Source organism: Cucumis sativus, chromosome 6 (genome assembly GCF_000004075.3).
Source record: "Cucumis sativus cultivar 9930 chromosome 6, Cucumber_9930_V3, whole genome shotgun sequence".
Taxonomy (NCBI): Eukaryota; Viridiplantae; Streptophyta; class Magnoliopsida; order Cucurbitales; family Cucurbitaceae; genus Cucumis; species Cucumis sativus.
This window is the reverse complement of record NC_026660.2, coordinates 28,037,426-28,051,142: the sequence shown is the minus strand read 5'-3', so window position 1 is coordinate 28,051,142 and position 13,717 is coordinate 28,037,426. Positions and strand designations below refer to the sequence as shown.

At 35.5% G+C, this 13,717-nt stretch overlaps 2 protein-coding genes across 4 annotated transcripts; both read right to left on the bottom strand.

Annotated features, from left to right (window-relative positions):
• Window positions 1-245: 245 nt before the first annotated feature.
• Window positions 246-3,649, bottom strand: LOC101217009 (serine/arginine-rich splicing factor SR45a). Its single transcript, XM_031887258.1, has 8 exons — window positions 3,477-3,649; window positions 3,334-3,353; window positions 2,327-2,449; window positions 2,191-2,214; window positions 1,954-2,053; window positions 1,558-1,707; window positions 911-980; window positions 246-831 (listed from the first exon to the last, which is right to left on the bottom strand). Exons 1-8 carry the CDS (start codon window positions 3,477-3,479, stop codon window positions 587-589), a joined length of 735 nt encoding a protein of 244 aa, XP_031743118.1. The 5' UTR covers window positions 3,480-3,649; the 3' UTR covers window positions 246-586.
• Window positions 3,650-5,203: 1,554 nt separating this feature from the next.
• Window positions 5,204-12,244, bottom strand: LOC101217251 (phospholipase D delta). 3 transcript variants are annotated; one of them, XM_004134792.3, is made up of 12 exons: window positions 11,828-12,244; window positions 11,622-11,711; window positions 10,526-11,478; window positions 10,267-10,383; window positions 9,828-10,022; window positions 9,378-9,680; window positions 9,171-9,239; window positions 8,938-9,085; window positions 8,398-8,546; window positions 7,766-7,918; window positions 6,106-6,306; window positions 5,204-5,862 (listed from the first exon to the last, which is right to left on the bottom strand). In XM_004134792.3, the coding sequence occupies exons 3-12, from the start codon at window positions 11,465-11,467 to the stop codon at window positions 5,566-5,568; spliced, it is 2,574 nt and encodes an 857-aa protein (XP_004134840.1). In that variant the 5' UTR covers window positions 11,468-11,478; window positions 11,622-11,711; window positions 11,828-12,244; the 3' UTR covers window positions 5,204-5,565. The 3 variants fall into 3 exon arrangements, with proteins under 3 accessions (XP_004134840.1, XP_031743116.1, XP_031743115.1); XM_031887256.1 differs by having other exon boundaries at window positions 11,622-11,985; window positions 12,060-12,244; XM_031887255.1 differs by having other exon boundaries at window positions 11,622-12,244.
• Between the last annotated feature and the right edge of the window lie 1,473 nt (window positions 12,245-13,717).

Genomic DNA, 13,717 nt, shown 5'->3' with positions numbered 1-13,717 from the left:
GATTTCATATCACCTATAGATCAACTGATGTTTCTAAAAAATTAAAAATGAAAGCTTTCTAAATCGTAGAATAACTTGCATCAATACAAAGTTTAGTAGAGTTCATATTAACAGACCAACAATATTTTAATAGCGACGACGAATTATAAATGGTTCTTGTAAGAAAAACAATAACAGCAATAATTGATGCCCAACAACTATCATAAAGAAAACAAATCTAAAATTACTTGGAACTATTTTCATGATGACCCCATAATACTTCTTTAATATATTAAAAAATATAAAGCATTATAAAATTGCCTTTAAATGGTAAGAGGAAAAAACTAATTTACCATATTGTCTAATAAACCACGGTGATAAAAGCGAAAATTAAGATTCACAAGACACATACCAATATTTGTAACAATATTGTTTACTAGAACAAAGTCAGAACACCGAACTAAAAAAGCATAGGATGATGACCACTCGGCCAGTTGGGACTGCTTACAACTATGAGACAGAGATTCTGAGGACACACAACCATCCACCTTGGTCCTTAACTAACAGCAACCATTGAAGTACATTAAAAGGGGCCTCACCCTCACCCTCACCTAGAGCCACGAGGATACCTCCTATCCGGGCTACCGCCGTAAGGAGGAGAGTAAGGTGGCGGCGACCTTGAGTGATCCCTTCTTGATCTTCCCCCACCATAAGGGGGGGAGTGTCTAGGGGAGTATTCACGAGCCCCTCGATATGGTGAGCGTCTTGGAGACCGACGATACCCATAGTCTTCACGGAAGGAGCCACCACCACCACGATACCTACTACTACCTCGATCGCCGCCACGATAGCCTAATACAAGAAGCAACAAATGTAACAGGTAATGTTTGAGAAATTACAATGCATAAGATATGTTTACGGTTGAGCTTACCAGAGTCTCTAGTGCTTTTCAAACCCAAATAGTGTCCTGGCGTTGGAGTTCTTGGCCGTTTCCTCCGTGACTGAAAGACAAAAATTGTGTCATCTCATTTCTTTTATTAACCTAGGTCCTAGTCCAATCTTAAATTAGAAGAGGTTATTATCGTTGGTATAGTTTTCCAGGTGAGCGCTATATGCAAAAACTAGTTTTGAAATTGTTGGCAAAGAACCATTCATAAGAAATATTCATGGGAGGAAAGTGGCCACCAAAAAAGGATGCACTTGATATCAGGAGTTGGGAAAAATTGACTAGTGTCCAATGAATGCTAGGCATGAAATACCATAAAAGCCTGATTAGAAAGTTCTTGATAATGTCCGTTGGTTAGTTGTGTTGAAAGTGAATGCTGATGAAGAAAAGTTGTTGGGCAATATAGTTGATATGTTTAGTTGATCAGGCGCATTTGAAATCTGTTGTTTAAGCTTGTCATTGACCAAGCTGTTTCACTAAAGTTGACATGGATGAACTCATCATCTTTGATTGCTGCCAACATAGCTGACACAAACTTGTTCTGAATATAACCAGAAAACCTCCAAGTTAAGAGAAAAAAAGAAAACGACCGAAATTCTAGAATAATATCCACATCAGAACAATCACAGTACCTTCTCCACAGTTATATATCGACCTTCTAGAATTGACTGGTTGAGATGCTTAACACACCGATTAGCATCATCTACATTGTCCATCGTAACAAATGCAAAACCACGAGAAATCCGTGTTCGAGGCTCAACCACAAGGAAACAAGAAGCTACCTGCAAAACTTAAGCATTACAACCAAAAAAAAAAAAAAAGTTGACAACACTATAACTTTAGGCCATTTGGTGTCTAATCCAAATTCCATTTTAATGTTTCTTGAAGTCAATAAATACTTTTTACACATTTTTAGATATTACAATCTTGTTTTATGCTGTAACAGTTGTTTTCAGACCATGGACAAACTATGGATCTCTCACACGATCATCCAATTAACTGCAAGTAATTAGGATGCAGAAGCTAACCTTGCCCTCCTTGGAAAAATGCTCCTCAAGGTCTCTTTCAGTGACTCTTGTAGATAGACCAGTGACATAAAGCGTATTCCCAGGGTTGTTGGCATGCTCCCTGGAAGAAGGTAAACATGTTAACAAGGATAATCAAAACAAAAACAGTCTGTGAAAAGAAACACGAATAGACCCAATTAAGCACTGAGACAGGGTGTTCATTATTATTTGTCCAGGGTTCCAGCTAGAGAAACTGACCTCCCACGACTTCTGGACCTTGATCTGAATCAGAAACATGTACCATAAGAAAAGGGTTATAAGATACCAAAGTTCAGACGTAAAAGTAGTTTATACTTTCAATTGATCCAAGTAATAAAAAACAATCAAAACCAACCTTCCACGACTTGGGGATCTTGGCCTTGACCATGATCTGGACCTGGACCTGGGTCTCGATCGTGATCTGGATCTTGATCTTGATCTTGAAGGAGCTTTCCAGGGAGAAGGAGATCGAGAGTACCTGTGTTACTTGTAACCATAAGTATTACTAACGCCAAGAATCTACAGACATTACAATTACTAATATTCTAAAAAAATTGAATGTTATAAATGTTTAAACTGCCATGTCATATATTATGGCAAACACATTATCTCATTCACCCATCTTTCGGTAATCATTAATCATTAAGGTGTAAATACAAAAACAGCCAGTTACTCCAACAAATTAATATGTTCAAAATGGAAAAAGAAAACTAATATAACAAGGAAAGTTCAATCACCAAAAATTATTCCAAGCTCAAATTTTCAAATTACAACTATGGGTACAAGTTCAACTGACCAAAGTTCTTTGACATGGCTCTCGACCCAATTCAAAACCCTATAAGAACCTCAAAATTATAATATCCAAAACTCTCAAACTCCATCAATATAAATCATAGTTGCAATGAAATTGATTTCTTATGTACTACCTAATAGGACTTCTTAAGGAAAGATGATATACTACCAAAATGATTTTCAAGAGATCAACAAACATCAAGACTGGAAGAAGAAAATAGCATTCCAGAAAGAAAAAAAATCACAACCACCAACTACTACCCTAAAAAAAACAAAATTACGAATTGTATATCAAGAAAATGCTCGACCCTTTAACCTAGTAGCAGACCACTCAAATGAATGAAATAAGATTCATCCTAAAGATGTTCACAGCTCGTGGACTAATTATTTCTTCAATGGAAGAGTTAAAATCTAGTTAATCGAAATCTCATAAAGGTAACTCAAAAGTTAAACGCTAGAAGAGACAAAAAATGCTGCAACACAAATCATCTCTGTGCCCTAGGTCAAAAAACCCCAAGATCGTCAACCGTAAGAAGTAAATAATCTCAACAAAGCATTTCATAAGCTCACCTTTTGCGATGAACATCGGCCTGCACAGAATCAGAAGCGTTCGATTATTAAACCTTTCATCGATCAAATAAAAACAACGGAAACCGAAGAAAGATGAACAGAAATGAAAAAGAAAAAGAAAAAAAAAAAAAGAAGAGATTTACCATTTTTTTCAGAATGAGATCAAAACAAAAACGGCGGCCAGAAAAAGCTGAAGAACAGTACAGATGCAGAGAAGAGTTTTTAGGGTTTCTGAAGACGACCTCTCCACGAGCCTCAGCAGTCGAAATCTCGCCGTCGTGAATTGTGCGACCCCCAGCTGAGAAACTTTATGGCTTCGTGAGAAACAACTTTTCCGTATTGTGTTTTAATAATTATCCGGTACATTACGTGCATGCTATACTTTTGTGCACTCTCGCTCCACGTCCTCATGAAAAACTCGAAACGGGGGCGTTTTAGACTATCTATAATAGTTTAGAAATTATAACCGTTTATATATTATTATAGTCTTAGTTATTATATCGCGGGCTATGTTTGACTTCTAGAGAGAAATAAAGTTAGTTATTATAGTCTTAGTTATTAAGCAATTAGTGCTATTTTAGTTCAAAATCTCTGTCACACTGTTTCTATTCTCTGGTTGAGGTGTATCTTGGAACCACTAGAAGTTTTGTTTTTTTCGAAGTTAATCTTGATCGATTTGATATTTTTTTTTTAATTTAAAGAACTCTTTGAAAGTAGATTCTCGATAAAAAATTATTAAATAAGAAAATAGAATTCTAGGTAAATAATCATTATATAAAGAAATAGATTTTTCAGTTGAAAAAAATGTTGAAAAATAAAAGTGATAACTTTTTATTGAAAAATAAAGATGCTTTTCATTTAATTTAAATGGGTGTTGTAGGGTTGCATTCAAGTATTTTTCATCTTTAAACACTACTCTCTACAGTTTCTACACTTATGACTTAAATTTTTGTTTGGATAAAATAAAATTGATTGGTTTTTCAAAATAAAACTTTTTAACATTTTTCTTGCTTGGTCACCTTTTATTCGATTACTTATTTATTGCTAGCTAACTTTAGGTCTAATTCTAACTCACTTTCTTGTTCTTGTTCTAAATCTATTTCGTTTTACTTTTTTTGTTCTAGTTCTATCTCACTTTAAATGATACGACTCAAAGTCGCTCGTTGGCTCTTGCTCTCCTTCTTACCTTAGTCTTACTCACTTCCACGCTCTTTTCCTCTCTTTTTAATTCATTTGGGATCAACGAGCACTTTGCCCATTCCATCCATTATATTTGAAGTGAACAAATAGTGTTTTGGAGACTTGGAGTTGTCAAATATGCAATACAAAGAAAGAATGTAAACAAAATGAATACGAGAGGGAGGGAGAATATTTAGAGAGAATAATAGAACAAGAGAAAAATAAAAGAAAAATAATTGTTGGAAATGGGCAAGAACTTGAACCTTAAACCAAGTCAATACTATTTTGGCACAATCTTTTTAGGCCATCTATCTAATAATCCACCGTTTTTCTTTAAAATGTTGTTAATTTTCATATCAATGAAATGAATAGGAGATTATTTTAATTAAAGAGGATTAAAATTATAAATATCATTTTTAAATTTGAGCTTAAATTAGCATTGCGTTGTGTAAGTTTGAATTAGTTCGATAAAATTGAAGTACAAATGGACTGAATTAATTCCATAAAATTGAAATACAAATGGACAAGAAGTTGGGGTCACTTTTTTTTTCCTAACATGAATATAATTTAAATCTATATGAAAATCACACTTCTTAAATTGATACTCACATATTAAGCTAAAAGAGTTGTGAGTCATCGTTGATTCCAGTGTAAACAATGGAAGAATTGCTCTCATTCTCAAACAGATACATACAATCGAACAACAAATTCAAACTTTATTTGAAGGAATATGAATGATATACCACAACAACCTTCTACTCACATTCACAGTTCAACTCCATGTAAAATACATACAAGCATAAATGAATAAGGAAGAAAATCCACCCTAACTAAAGCAAAAACTATGTAATGTTAATTATTTTTGGACAGTAGAACTTGCCTACTGACCAATGACTCTAGTATGTGATAAACTCTCTTTCCCATCGGCCTGGTTCGACTCCGGGTCAAGAGGGTTTATTCTACCAGTGGCAGCTATCTTGGTTTGGCATGAAATTTACAGAGCCTGACACCAAACTTGCAAAAAGGAACCATTGATGTTACAAGAATGAGACACTATGTGGTCAAAACATCAGGAATTGCAGCTGAATGAGAACCTATTATCTTCCCCCCTACATCAGGGAAGTTTTCATGTCCCGGCAGAGGGTTGATTTTCCCATCATTGTCCACGAGCACCGGATACCTGAGAAGGTGGCCTTGCAATGTCCGGAATTCATTGTCTGCGAATCTGTTCCAGTTATCCTCAGCAATCCCATTGATTTTTCTGACACAGTCCAAATTTTCTGGCTCCTCAAAACATGGATTTAGCATTCCAAGATGCTCGCTCCACAACGACATTCTGTATCCATAAATCTGTACAGCAAGAACTAATAAATGCTATACGTATATGTAAATGTATCCATATGCAAGCGCATCCAACAAAATATAGTTGTTTTCGTGAATGACTCAACCATGATCAAAAAAAAAATTCACAGAAAGGGATAATATCCCAGGTAACAAATTGATGTTGGTGTAATGCTAAGTTATACCGATCATGAGCAATATGCTTTGTTTCCATATGAATTCTTGATTTAGGAAAGATGAAGAGGGCCTAACCTGACCGTGTGGGTGCTTCTTTTTCTTCACCCAAGTATGATGCGGCTGATATGCGCCTGTGGCTATCTCCGTGTCCTTTGTTCCAGCCATAGATCTTTGGTTTATATTTGCAGACCCAATAATTACATATTCATCATCTACTATCATCCCCTTGGCATGCACGTAAATCATAAACCGTCGATTTTTTAGTGAATTACATGCCTGAAACATAGAATAAAGGTTATGACCAACATTAGCTTACAGCAGAACTTCTATATATTTAACAGCACAGAATAAATCTGAGAATTTCCATAGTAGAAATTTATACAGATTTCAAACAAAACTGACAACAACAAAAAAACAATTTTTGCTTTTTGAAAGATGAACAGCCTTGATCTCTTAAATTTTTTTTAAAAGTACCGATACTCCATTAGGTAACAAACTGAACATACAAATACATCTGCTTACTGCCCCACCCCTCTCCACCGCACAAGGCGGCTGACTTGTGGAAAATATGGTCTTGATGCTAAATATGAAAAAACATTTGAGGGTCCTAAGACTCCTAACCAATATTTTACATTTTTCATAATCCATTTTCAAATGAAGTAAATCACATTCCAGCTTCTGAAAGAGTTTCTGAAGTTAAAATTGAAAATGAGTTCATATGATGTAACGATACGGAAAAATTAACATCTGAGAATTAATGGATCTCGTGGTTATGAAACTTAACATCACAACAAGATGAGGACCAACTGCTATACTGATAGCATACAAAAGTGGGCTATTTCTTGGCTAATAATTGCTAGTTTTGATACTAAATTGGACAATTTAAAGCATACAAATTGTTGTTTTATAGAAATTGTGCTTTGGAGCTGAATGGAGTTGTCACGAGTTTTCTTTGAGAAAAATGAGATAAGTTGATCGAGAATGGAAGAATCTGGAAGAAAATATCACACTGCAGCAAACAAAGCCATTTTGGCCGAGGGAGCAGTATCGAGATGCTATGCTATTGAAAGAAACTGAGGGAAAACATAAACACATTGGTGGCTAAGGAAAATTAGGGGAACTTTTACAGATAGCACCGTTTGGAGGGAGGATCTACAGGAAATCACACCAAAACACAACTTGAGATGCTAAGACTGTTTTGAAAGCTACAATTTCAAAAGCTTAGATCGTGGAGATTACACCGGGCATGAGAGATGTCACACCAGATTCAATTTATTTTCTGAATCTTTTGTTTTTCTAATTTAGTTGTGGATGTTATTCTAAACATTTGTGATCATTGTACGAATATAGTTGGCTAAATCACATTGTCTTAGGGATTGATTTAGCCATTGGATTTTATGATTTAATGACTTGATTGGCTTTACTACTTATGCCTAATGCTTTTAATCTTTTAATCTTTGATTAAATGCCAGTGTGTTTAAGCCTTTACTTCAACGAGTAGACTTAGATTAAGAACTTAATTGCATTATTAGGGAAGTTCTATAGTGTGAATAAATTTAGACTCCTTGGAAGCTATCAAAAGACTTGATCAATGTGAAACTTGCAGTCACAACCAGATGAGAACCAACTCCTGTACCAATTATCAGAAATGGCTAATAGTTGGGAGGAAGGGGTAAAACTCAACATTAAACCACATAAATTTTCGTAAACACAGATATCTATTTTGAGAAATTACCGTTGGATCATCAGTGGTTGGCCCATTCTCAGGAATTTCCTCCCGTTTTCCAAGGCAGTAAAAATTTAGGAAGTCTTGAGGGTGCAAATCTGGTTGCCCTGATGACTTCAATTCACTTGCAACAATGTCATACATCATTTGCATTGTTTGTCCCTGCAATAATCAAGTATAATATAAAATATTCCATCAATATTACAGGTTGTTCGACTCATGAATTAGGTCCATGCTCCCTAAAATTAAAAGGCTAAGCCTACATTTAGTACATAATTTACCAATCCTACAATACGTGTTTGTTAATCTCTACATAACCTATGGTCATAAACTCACACTTATAAAGCTCGTCTGATGATACTCACTAAGTTTTCAATAACTGACAGTTAATATGAATCCAAGCCTATATCATTCAACATTTATTACGTTCCAAACATTCTAGGGATGGTTTATTATTATCAAATATTCACATTGCCATGTAAACTTTTAAACCCAAAACTCCTGTAACCCAATTCTAATGGTTCTTAGCCAGCTTACTAGTCCGTTGCATTCGGAGATGGTTACTGCAGAAACCCATTTTTTTTTATCAACATTTCAAAATATTTCTCACTATCTAGATTCTTTTTCATATAGCCATTTACCTGCCAATAAAGGATCTCTTGCATAGGACCGCTGTTTGGATCTCCCTCAGGCCACATTGGTATGACGATATATACAACAAATCTTTCCTTGGCTCTTATTTTGCTCGCAATCTTAAGAGCCAACTCCATGGGAATGAGATTATCAGCCCCTGCTCATGTCATATACCAAGAGATACGTAATATGAATATAGAGTCGTGGATATATAACTCCATGAGTTTGCATGTGACAGCAAAGGTAAATGGGCAAAGTTGGGCAGATTTATATTTTGGTCATTGAATTTAAGTCAATAAGACACGACAGTTAGCAGTATCAGAGAATCAGGGATAAGATAAACATGTATCTTTTCTTGGAAAAAAGAATTATCAGCACGCGAAGATGAGAAAACCAGGCATGTAATGTTGACATACTAAATGAATAAACGCCACTTACTATTTTGCGTTTCAATAGAATATTATAGGTTCAAACCCATATAATATCATATTCCACAAATAAGATCATACTCCCAAAAGTAGAAGCAACAGAACTTGGAAGAAACTAACCGGCATTTTTATATCCTGGCCATCCATATGATGATCCAATAAAGTACTGATTTTCGATATAAATAAAATGCTGCGCCGATCTGATAGCTTGGATATATGCCATTTCAATGCTTTTCTCAATAGCCAGGTTTTTAGCACAAACAAGGTTCTGCAGCCACAAGCACATAACATATTAGCATCAATTTTGATCCAAAACTATCTGCTATCTAAAATGGGGAGAGAAAAAACTGTACCAGTGACTCGGCGAGATGGACATCTTTTGGAAATCCTTTAACTGAACCAGAGTCAATGGATCGAAATATCTAGGAAATGAAAGAAAAGGAAGGATTTAACAAAGAAATGAAGCCAGAACAACAACGGTAACTAGTGTAAAGAAAACAAACATATTGATTTCAACCACAATAAAAGAACCTATAACAAGGCATTGTAAAAATTCCAACCTGAACATGCCAATTTTCAGGATCTTCTTCCTTTGAAACATATACTTTTGGGTCATCTTCTGGAACTTTTATCGAACCGTCTTCTAAGAGAATTACTTGAGGGCTTAGTATCCACGAAATACGCTCTATCTTTATTAAAGCATCATGCCAGTGAGTAATTCTCCTGCACCGTAGTCCAAACTCTGTCCATCTTGTAGCTCTGTTCCAACGTTGCTCAAAGTTTATAAGCAAGTCATAAGCAGCTGGCCCATCAAGCCTACAGTGCAAATCATGCCATGGTTGCCTTGGTGCTTTGGCTCCAGGCTAGTATTTTCCATCCAAAAACAAAGACAATTGTCTCAAGTTCTTAACAACCCAGATGGAGAAAACGTGATTAAGTTTGAAGGAGAAAAATTACTCAGTAATTCTAACTGCTTCATCAAAGTAAAGTTGTTGTTTAAGTTTACTCACCGGAATTGTAGGATTATGAAAATCATCCTTAAATACTGTGTCAAGGTCATGAAACAATCGATGCTCAGGTGTATCATAACGACCATCGCAGAGATCAAGACCTCCAAGAAAAGCAGTTATCTTTCTATTATTACCATATCCCTGTGTATCAACAAGGACACACTTTTGATGGTGTGTGAAGACAGTTCCTACAACCTGGACAAGAACATTACATTAACAACTTCCTATCATAAAATAGTCCATCATAAAGCAAGTCATTCTATGCAATACTTGACTCTCCAAAATAACCAGTCAATAGCCTCAAATACCCCATGACATTTTTTAGAAAGAAAAGGCAAAAAAAAAAAAAATGAATAATCGCAATGACATCAGCCATAAGTTTCTAACTAAGAGATAAACATAATTCATAGCCTCCTCATGTCTCATCTCACACCAATACCTTTTGTTTCACATAGCTTAGCTTGCCGCTCGGATAGCGAGGTGAGAGCACACAGATCACAGAAGAATGTTTAAAAAATTTTCTGGTTTCCTCGTCATGTGTCTGCATCAATCCTTCCTGCAACAGATGATGATTACATTTTAGACCAATTATACATTGTCTTTTTTATAACAAAGAGTTACAAAGCAGTTCCTGCAATATCATTATATCTCTAGCCTCACTAGAATTCGTTTAACTATATGTTGTACATAAATCTCACCGTGTTGATGAAGAACTTATCGTGAGAAGTCTTGTCATCCCAAATCATCATCAGAACTCTGACACCCTCTTCTGATTTGTATTTCAGGAGTTCACCAAGAGTCAAGTCTCCACCTCGTGGTAACGGCCTGGTTGGCTCTCTAACCAGCTTCACCTTATGAAAAACGGACCAACCGACGATATAAATCATATGATGAGCCTCTGATATAGCATAGCAGATATCCTCCCAACATTTCTCTTGTCTATAAACATTCCCTTCATCCAATTCAATCTGCGGCAGTAGCCCATCAGGCACATGAGCATCTTGGTACAATCTCATGGAGCTCCCTTTCCTGACAGGAAAATAAGTGTGCTGCACGCCCCTATGCTCGGGATCTCCAGCAATGCCATGTCGATATATCGGATTTTCTTCAACTGAGGTGAACTTCATTTCGATTCGAAGTGCAGTGTCGGGCTTCGGTGGCTTGCCATTTGAGCCAATCACCGTATACCACCCACTAATTATCTTACCGGAAGCAATGTCCTGAGCAGGGATTTTGACCGTCCCCATAACTTCAGCCCCAAAGACATCATCGTCTTTCACCTGAAATTCCAACTCGGCCATCTTCTGTGCAAGAGGGATAATGAAATGCTCGTTCCAATGGGGATTCTGGGAATTTTTTATGACCCGAGTCCGAGCGACGGTGGCTTGAGGAACCCGGACGGTAACATATGGATCACTGGTGATAATTTTTCCACGGCTGTGGTGGGCTTTCTCCTCACCGTCAGCAGAACGGGACTTGGTGGCGACGGATTTAATGGCAGAGTAGTTAACAGTACCACAGGCTGTGAAGCAACGACGAAGATGCTCAGATACAATGTCCATGTTAGGCAAATGAACGGCGGCAATGATTTTAAGGTCGAGATCGCCATGGAGGTAGACCTCTTCTAAACTTTCCGCCATGAAAACTGAAGCTACAAAACCCACCGCAAGTCCAGTAGTTTAAACAAAGAAGAAGAAGAAGAAGAAAACGCCACAAAACAAGAAAAACATTCGCAAGAAACAAAGCAAACAGTAAACAATCCAAATGGGTTTCGACTAAATATAAAAATCTTACCAAAAACAAGGAACTATAATCGCTAAATCCACTCAGAAATTCTTCCTTCATACAGAGAGCTTCAACTCCGTGCCGGTTCAACTACCTCCACTAAAAAATTTTTTAAAAAAATCCCAGATTTAAAAAGAAAAAATAATGGCGATTGCTTTCATTAACGTGGGACAGGGAGACAGTTGCAGAATTGAAGTTCATAAGTGAATCGTTACCATTCTAAACCCTCCATGTAAGAAAAAAAACTGATGCAAAATCAACTGGGTAAGCACCAAATTAACGAACGCACAAGTGTGTTGAAATTTCTTAATCAAACCCACCATAGTAGCTGCCCGTCGCCATCTCTGTTCCCCCTTTTTACCGCTCACTCTCACTGTAATAAAGCCGGAAGCAAGAAGATAAGATGGGTATGGGTAGATGAAGCGGCAGCAAGATTTTTCTAATTACCTTGACAATATGGGAGTTTGTTGATCGATTGCTTTTGAAGGCAGCACAACGTGGGGCATTGGGATTAGTGGAACTTCGTCAAAAAAATTGATCATTTTCAGTAGCTAAGCTACGGTGGTTTTATATATATGTAAAAATATCGTTTACAGCTCAAACATGAACATTCCCACTAAAAAAAATGGAGGTTTCTTTCAAATGATTAACGTTTCAATGGGAAGAAAAGTATCAATCTACGGTCTACGGGTAGATCGTTCTTGTTTCAACGTTTCTATTGAAAGAAACGTCTTCTACTTTGTGTGAAACGACTTCTTCTTTTTCTTTCATTAAATTTCTATTTTAGTATCCATAATCTTCCAATTATTTTAATTTGAGCTTGAACTACTTTCAAATGTTCATTTGTAGCCACGGTTGAATTTAATCATTACTTGGATGAACTAAATAATTAAAACAAAAGTGTTCTACATTCCTTTCTCACAACAAATACACCTTCTCAACATTTTCTTTCGTGTTTTGTGCTGTCAAAAGTTCAAATTCTCTTTCCTTTTATGTGGTACCAAAATAAAAGTTGTTTAAACCCCAATTTTCCTTTCAATTCATACACTTCATTCCCAACAACTTCCCCAGTTTTTTCAAAATTTCCAGATCTTTTGTTTTCCAAATCAAACCCATTATTCGTTCCTTTCTTCATAATTTGTGTGTGTTCTTTTGATGGTCATTTTTCAAATTTTTCTATTATTTCTTTTCCCCCAATTCAACTTCTTTTTGCCATCCCATTCCTTTACTTTGCTTCTCTCCCCCGTTAATCCCCACCACCACATTTCTTTCATTGTTTTTTTCTTCACTAGTAATTTGAAACACGTACCTTCATACGTTGTCCAATTATACTTGCTTTGCTAATACTTTTCCATTATTTTTATCTATTTCTTACTTTATTTTTATACAAATTTGTCAAATATAAACCAAATATTTATCCTATTGAACAAATGATAAAATACACAAACTTGTTCAATTATTTTGATAAAGTATGGGTAATTGTTTCATAAAACTCTACTTGATTCTCACAAACAAAATTTCATACTCTTTAAATGTGATTGAAAAATGGTTGATTGAGGTTATCCATAATCATATATAATGTAAGGGAATCAAATCTGTGCGCATTATTGAATATGTGATTATTATATAAAGTGATTTTGCATTTTCTATAGAAATTAAGTTGTCTCTTTGGCCATCACATCGATGCATATAGAATCAGAAAGATTCACCCATCAAATTCTCTATTCATCACATGCGTTTCACGTCAACCAAATCTCTCTTCAATTTATTTTATTTAAAGTATATATATATTTGCCATTTAAGAAAATAATAATAATCTTCATACTTTAAAGTTTGTTTAATTTTAATCTCTATACTTCATAATTTCGATAAATCTTCACTTTACCTTATTAAAGTTAGTTTTTTACCGAAATTGATTAAAGGGATCATAACAATTTTCATGTAATACAAATACAATGATATGTAATGCAGATATCATACTTCATCATAAAAAATATATATATATATGTTTTAAAACAACGAAATAAATTAAAATATTTACAAATTATACCAAAATTTTAGATTTTATCACTATAGCATATCAATAACTATCAGCGATTAAATTT

Bases quoted from the DNA above. Each gene is read 5' to 3' on its own strand.
- LOC101217009 (XM_031887258.1), bottom strand. The intron at 2,215-2,326 runs GTTGGTTTTGAT...TTTCTGATTCAG, and splicing joins AGATCCCCAAGTCGTGGAAG to ATCAAGGTCCAGAAGTCGTG. The intron at 832-910 runs GTAAGCTCAACC...TTCTTGTATTAG, and splicing joins GAAAAGCACTAGAGACTCTG to GCTATCGTGGCGGCGATCGA.
- LOC101217251 (XM_031887255.1), bottom strand. From the start codon at position 11,467: ATGGCGGAAAGTTTAGAAGAGGTCTACCTCCATGGCGATCTCGACCTT. The intron at 10,023-10,266 runs GTATTGGTGTGA...GTTCTTGTCCAG, and splicing joins TAAGCTATGTGAAACAAAAG to GTTGTAGGAACTGTCTTCAC. The intron at 9,240-9,377 runs GTTGGAATTTTT...TTCATTTCCTAG, and splicing joins CTGAAAATTGGCATGTTCAG to ATATTTCGATCCATTGACTC.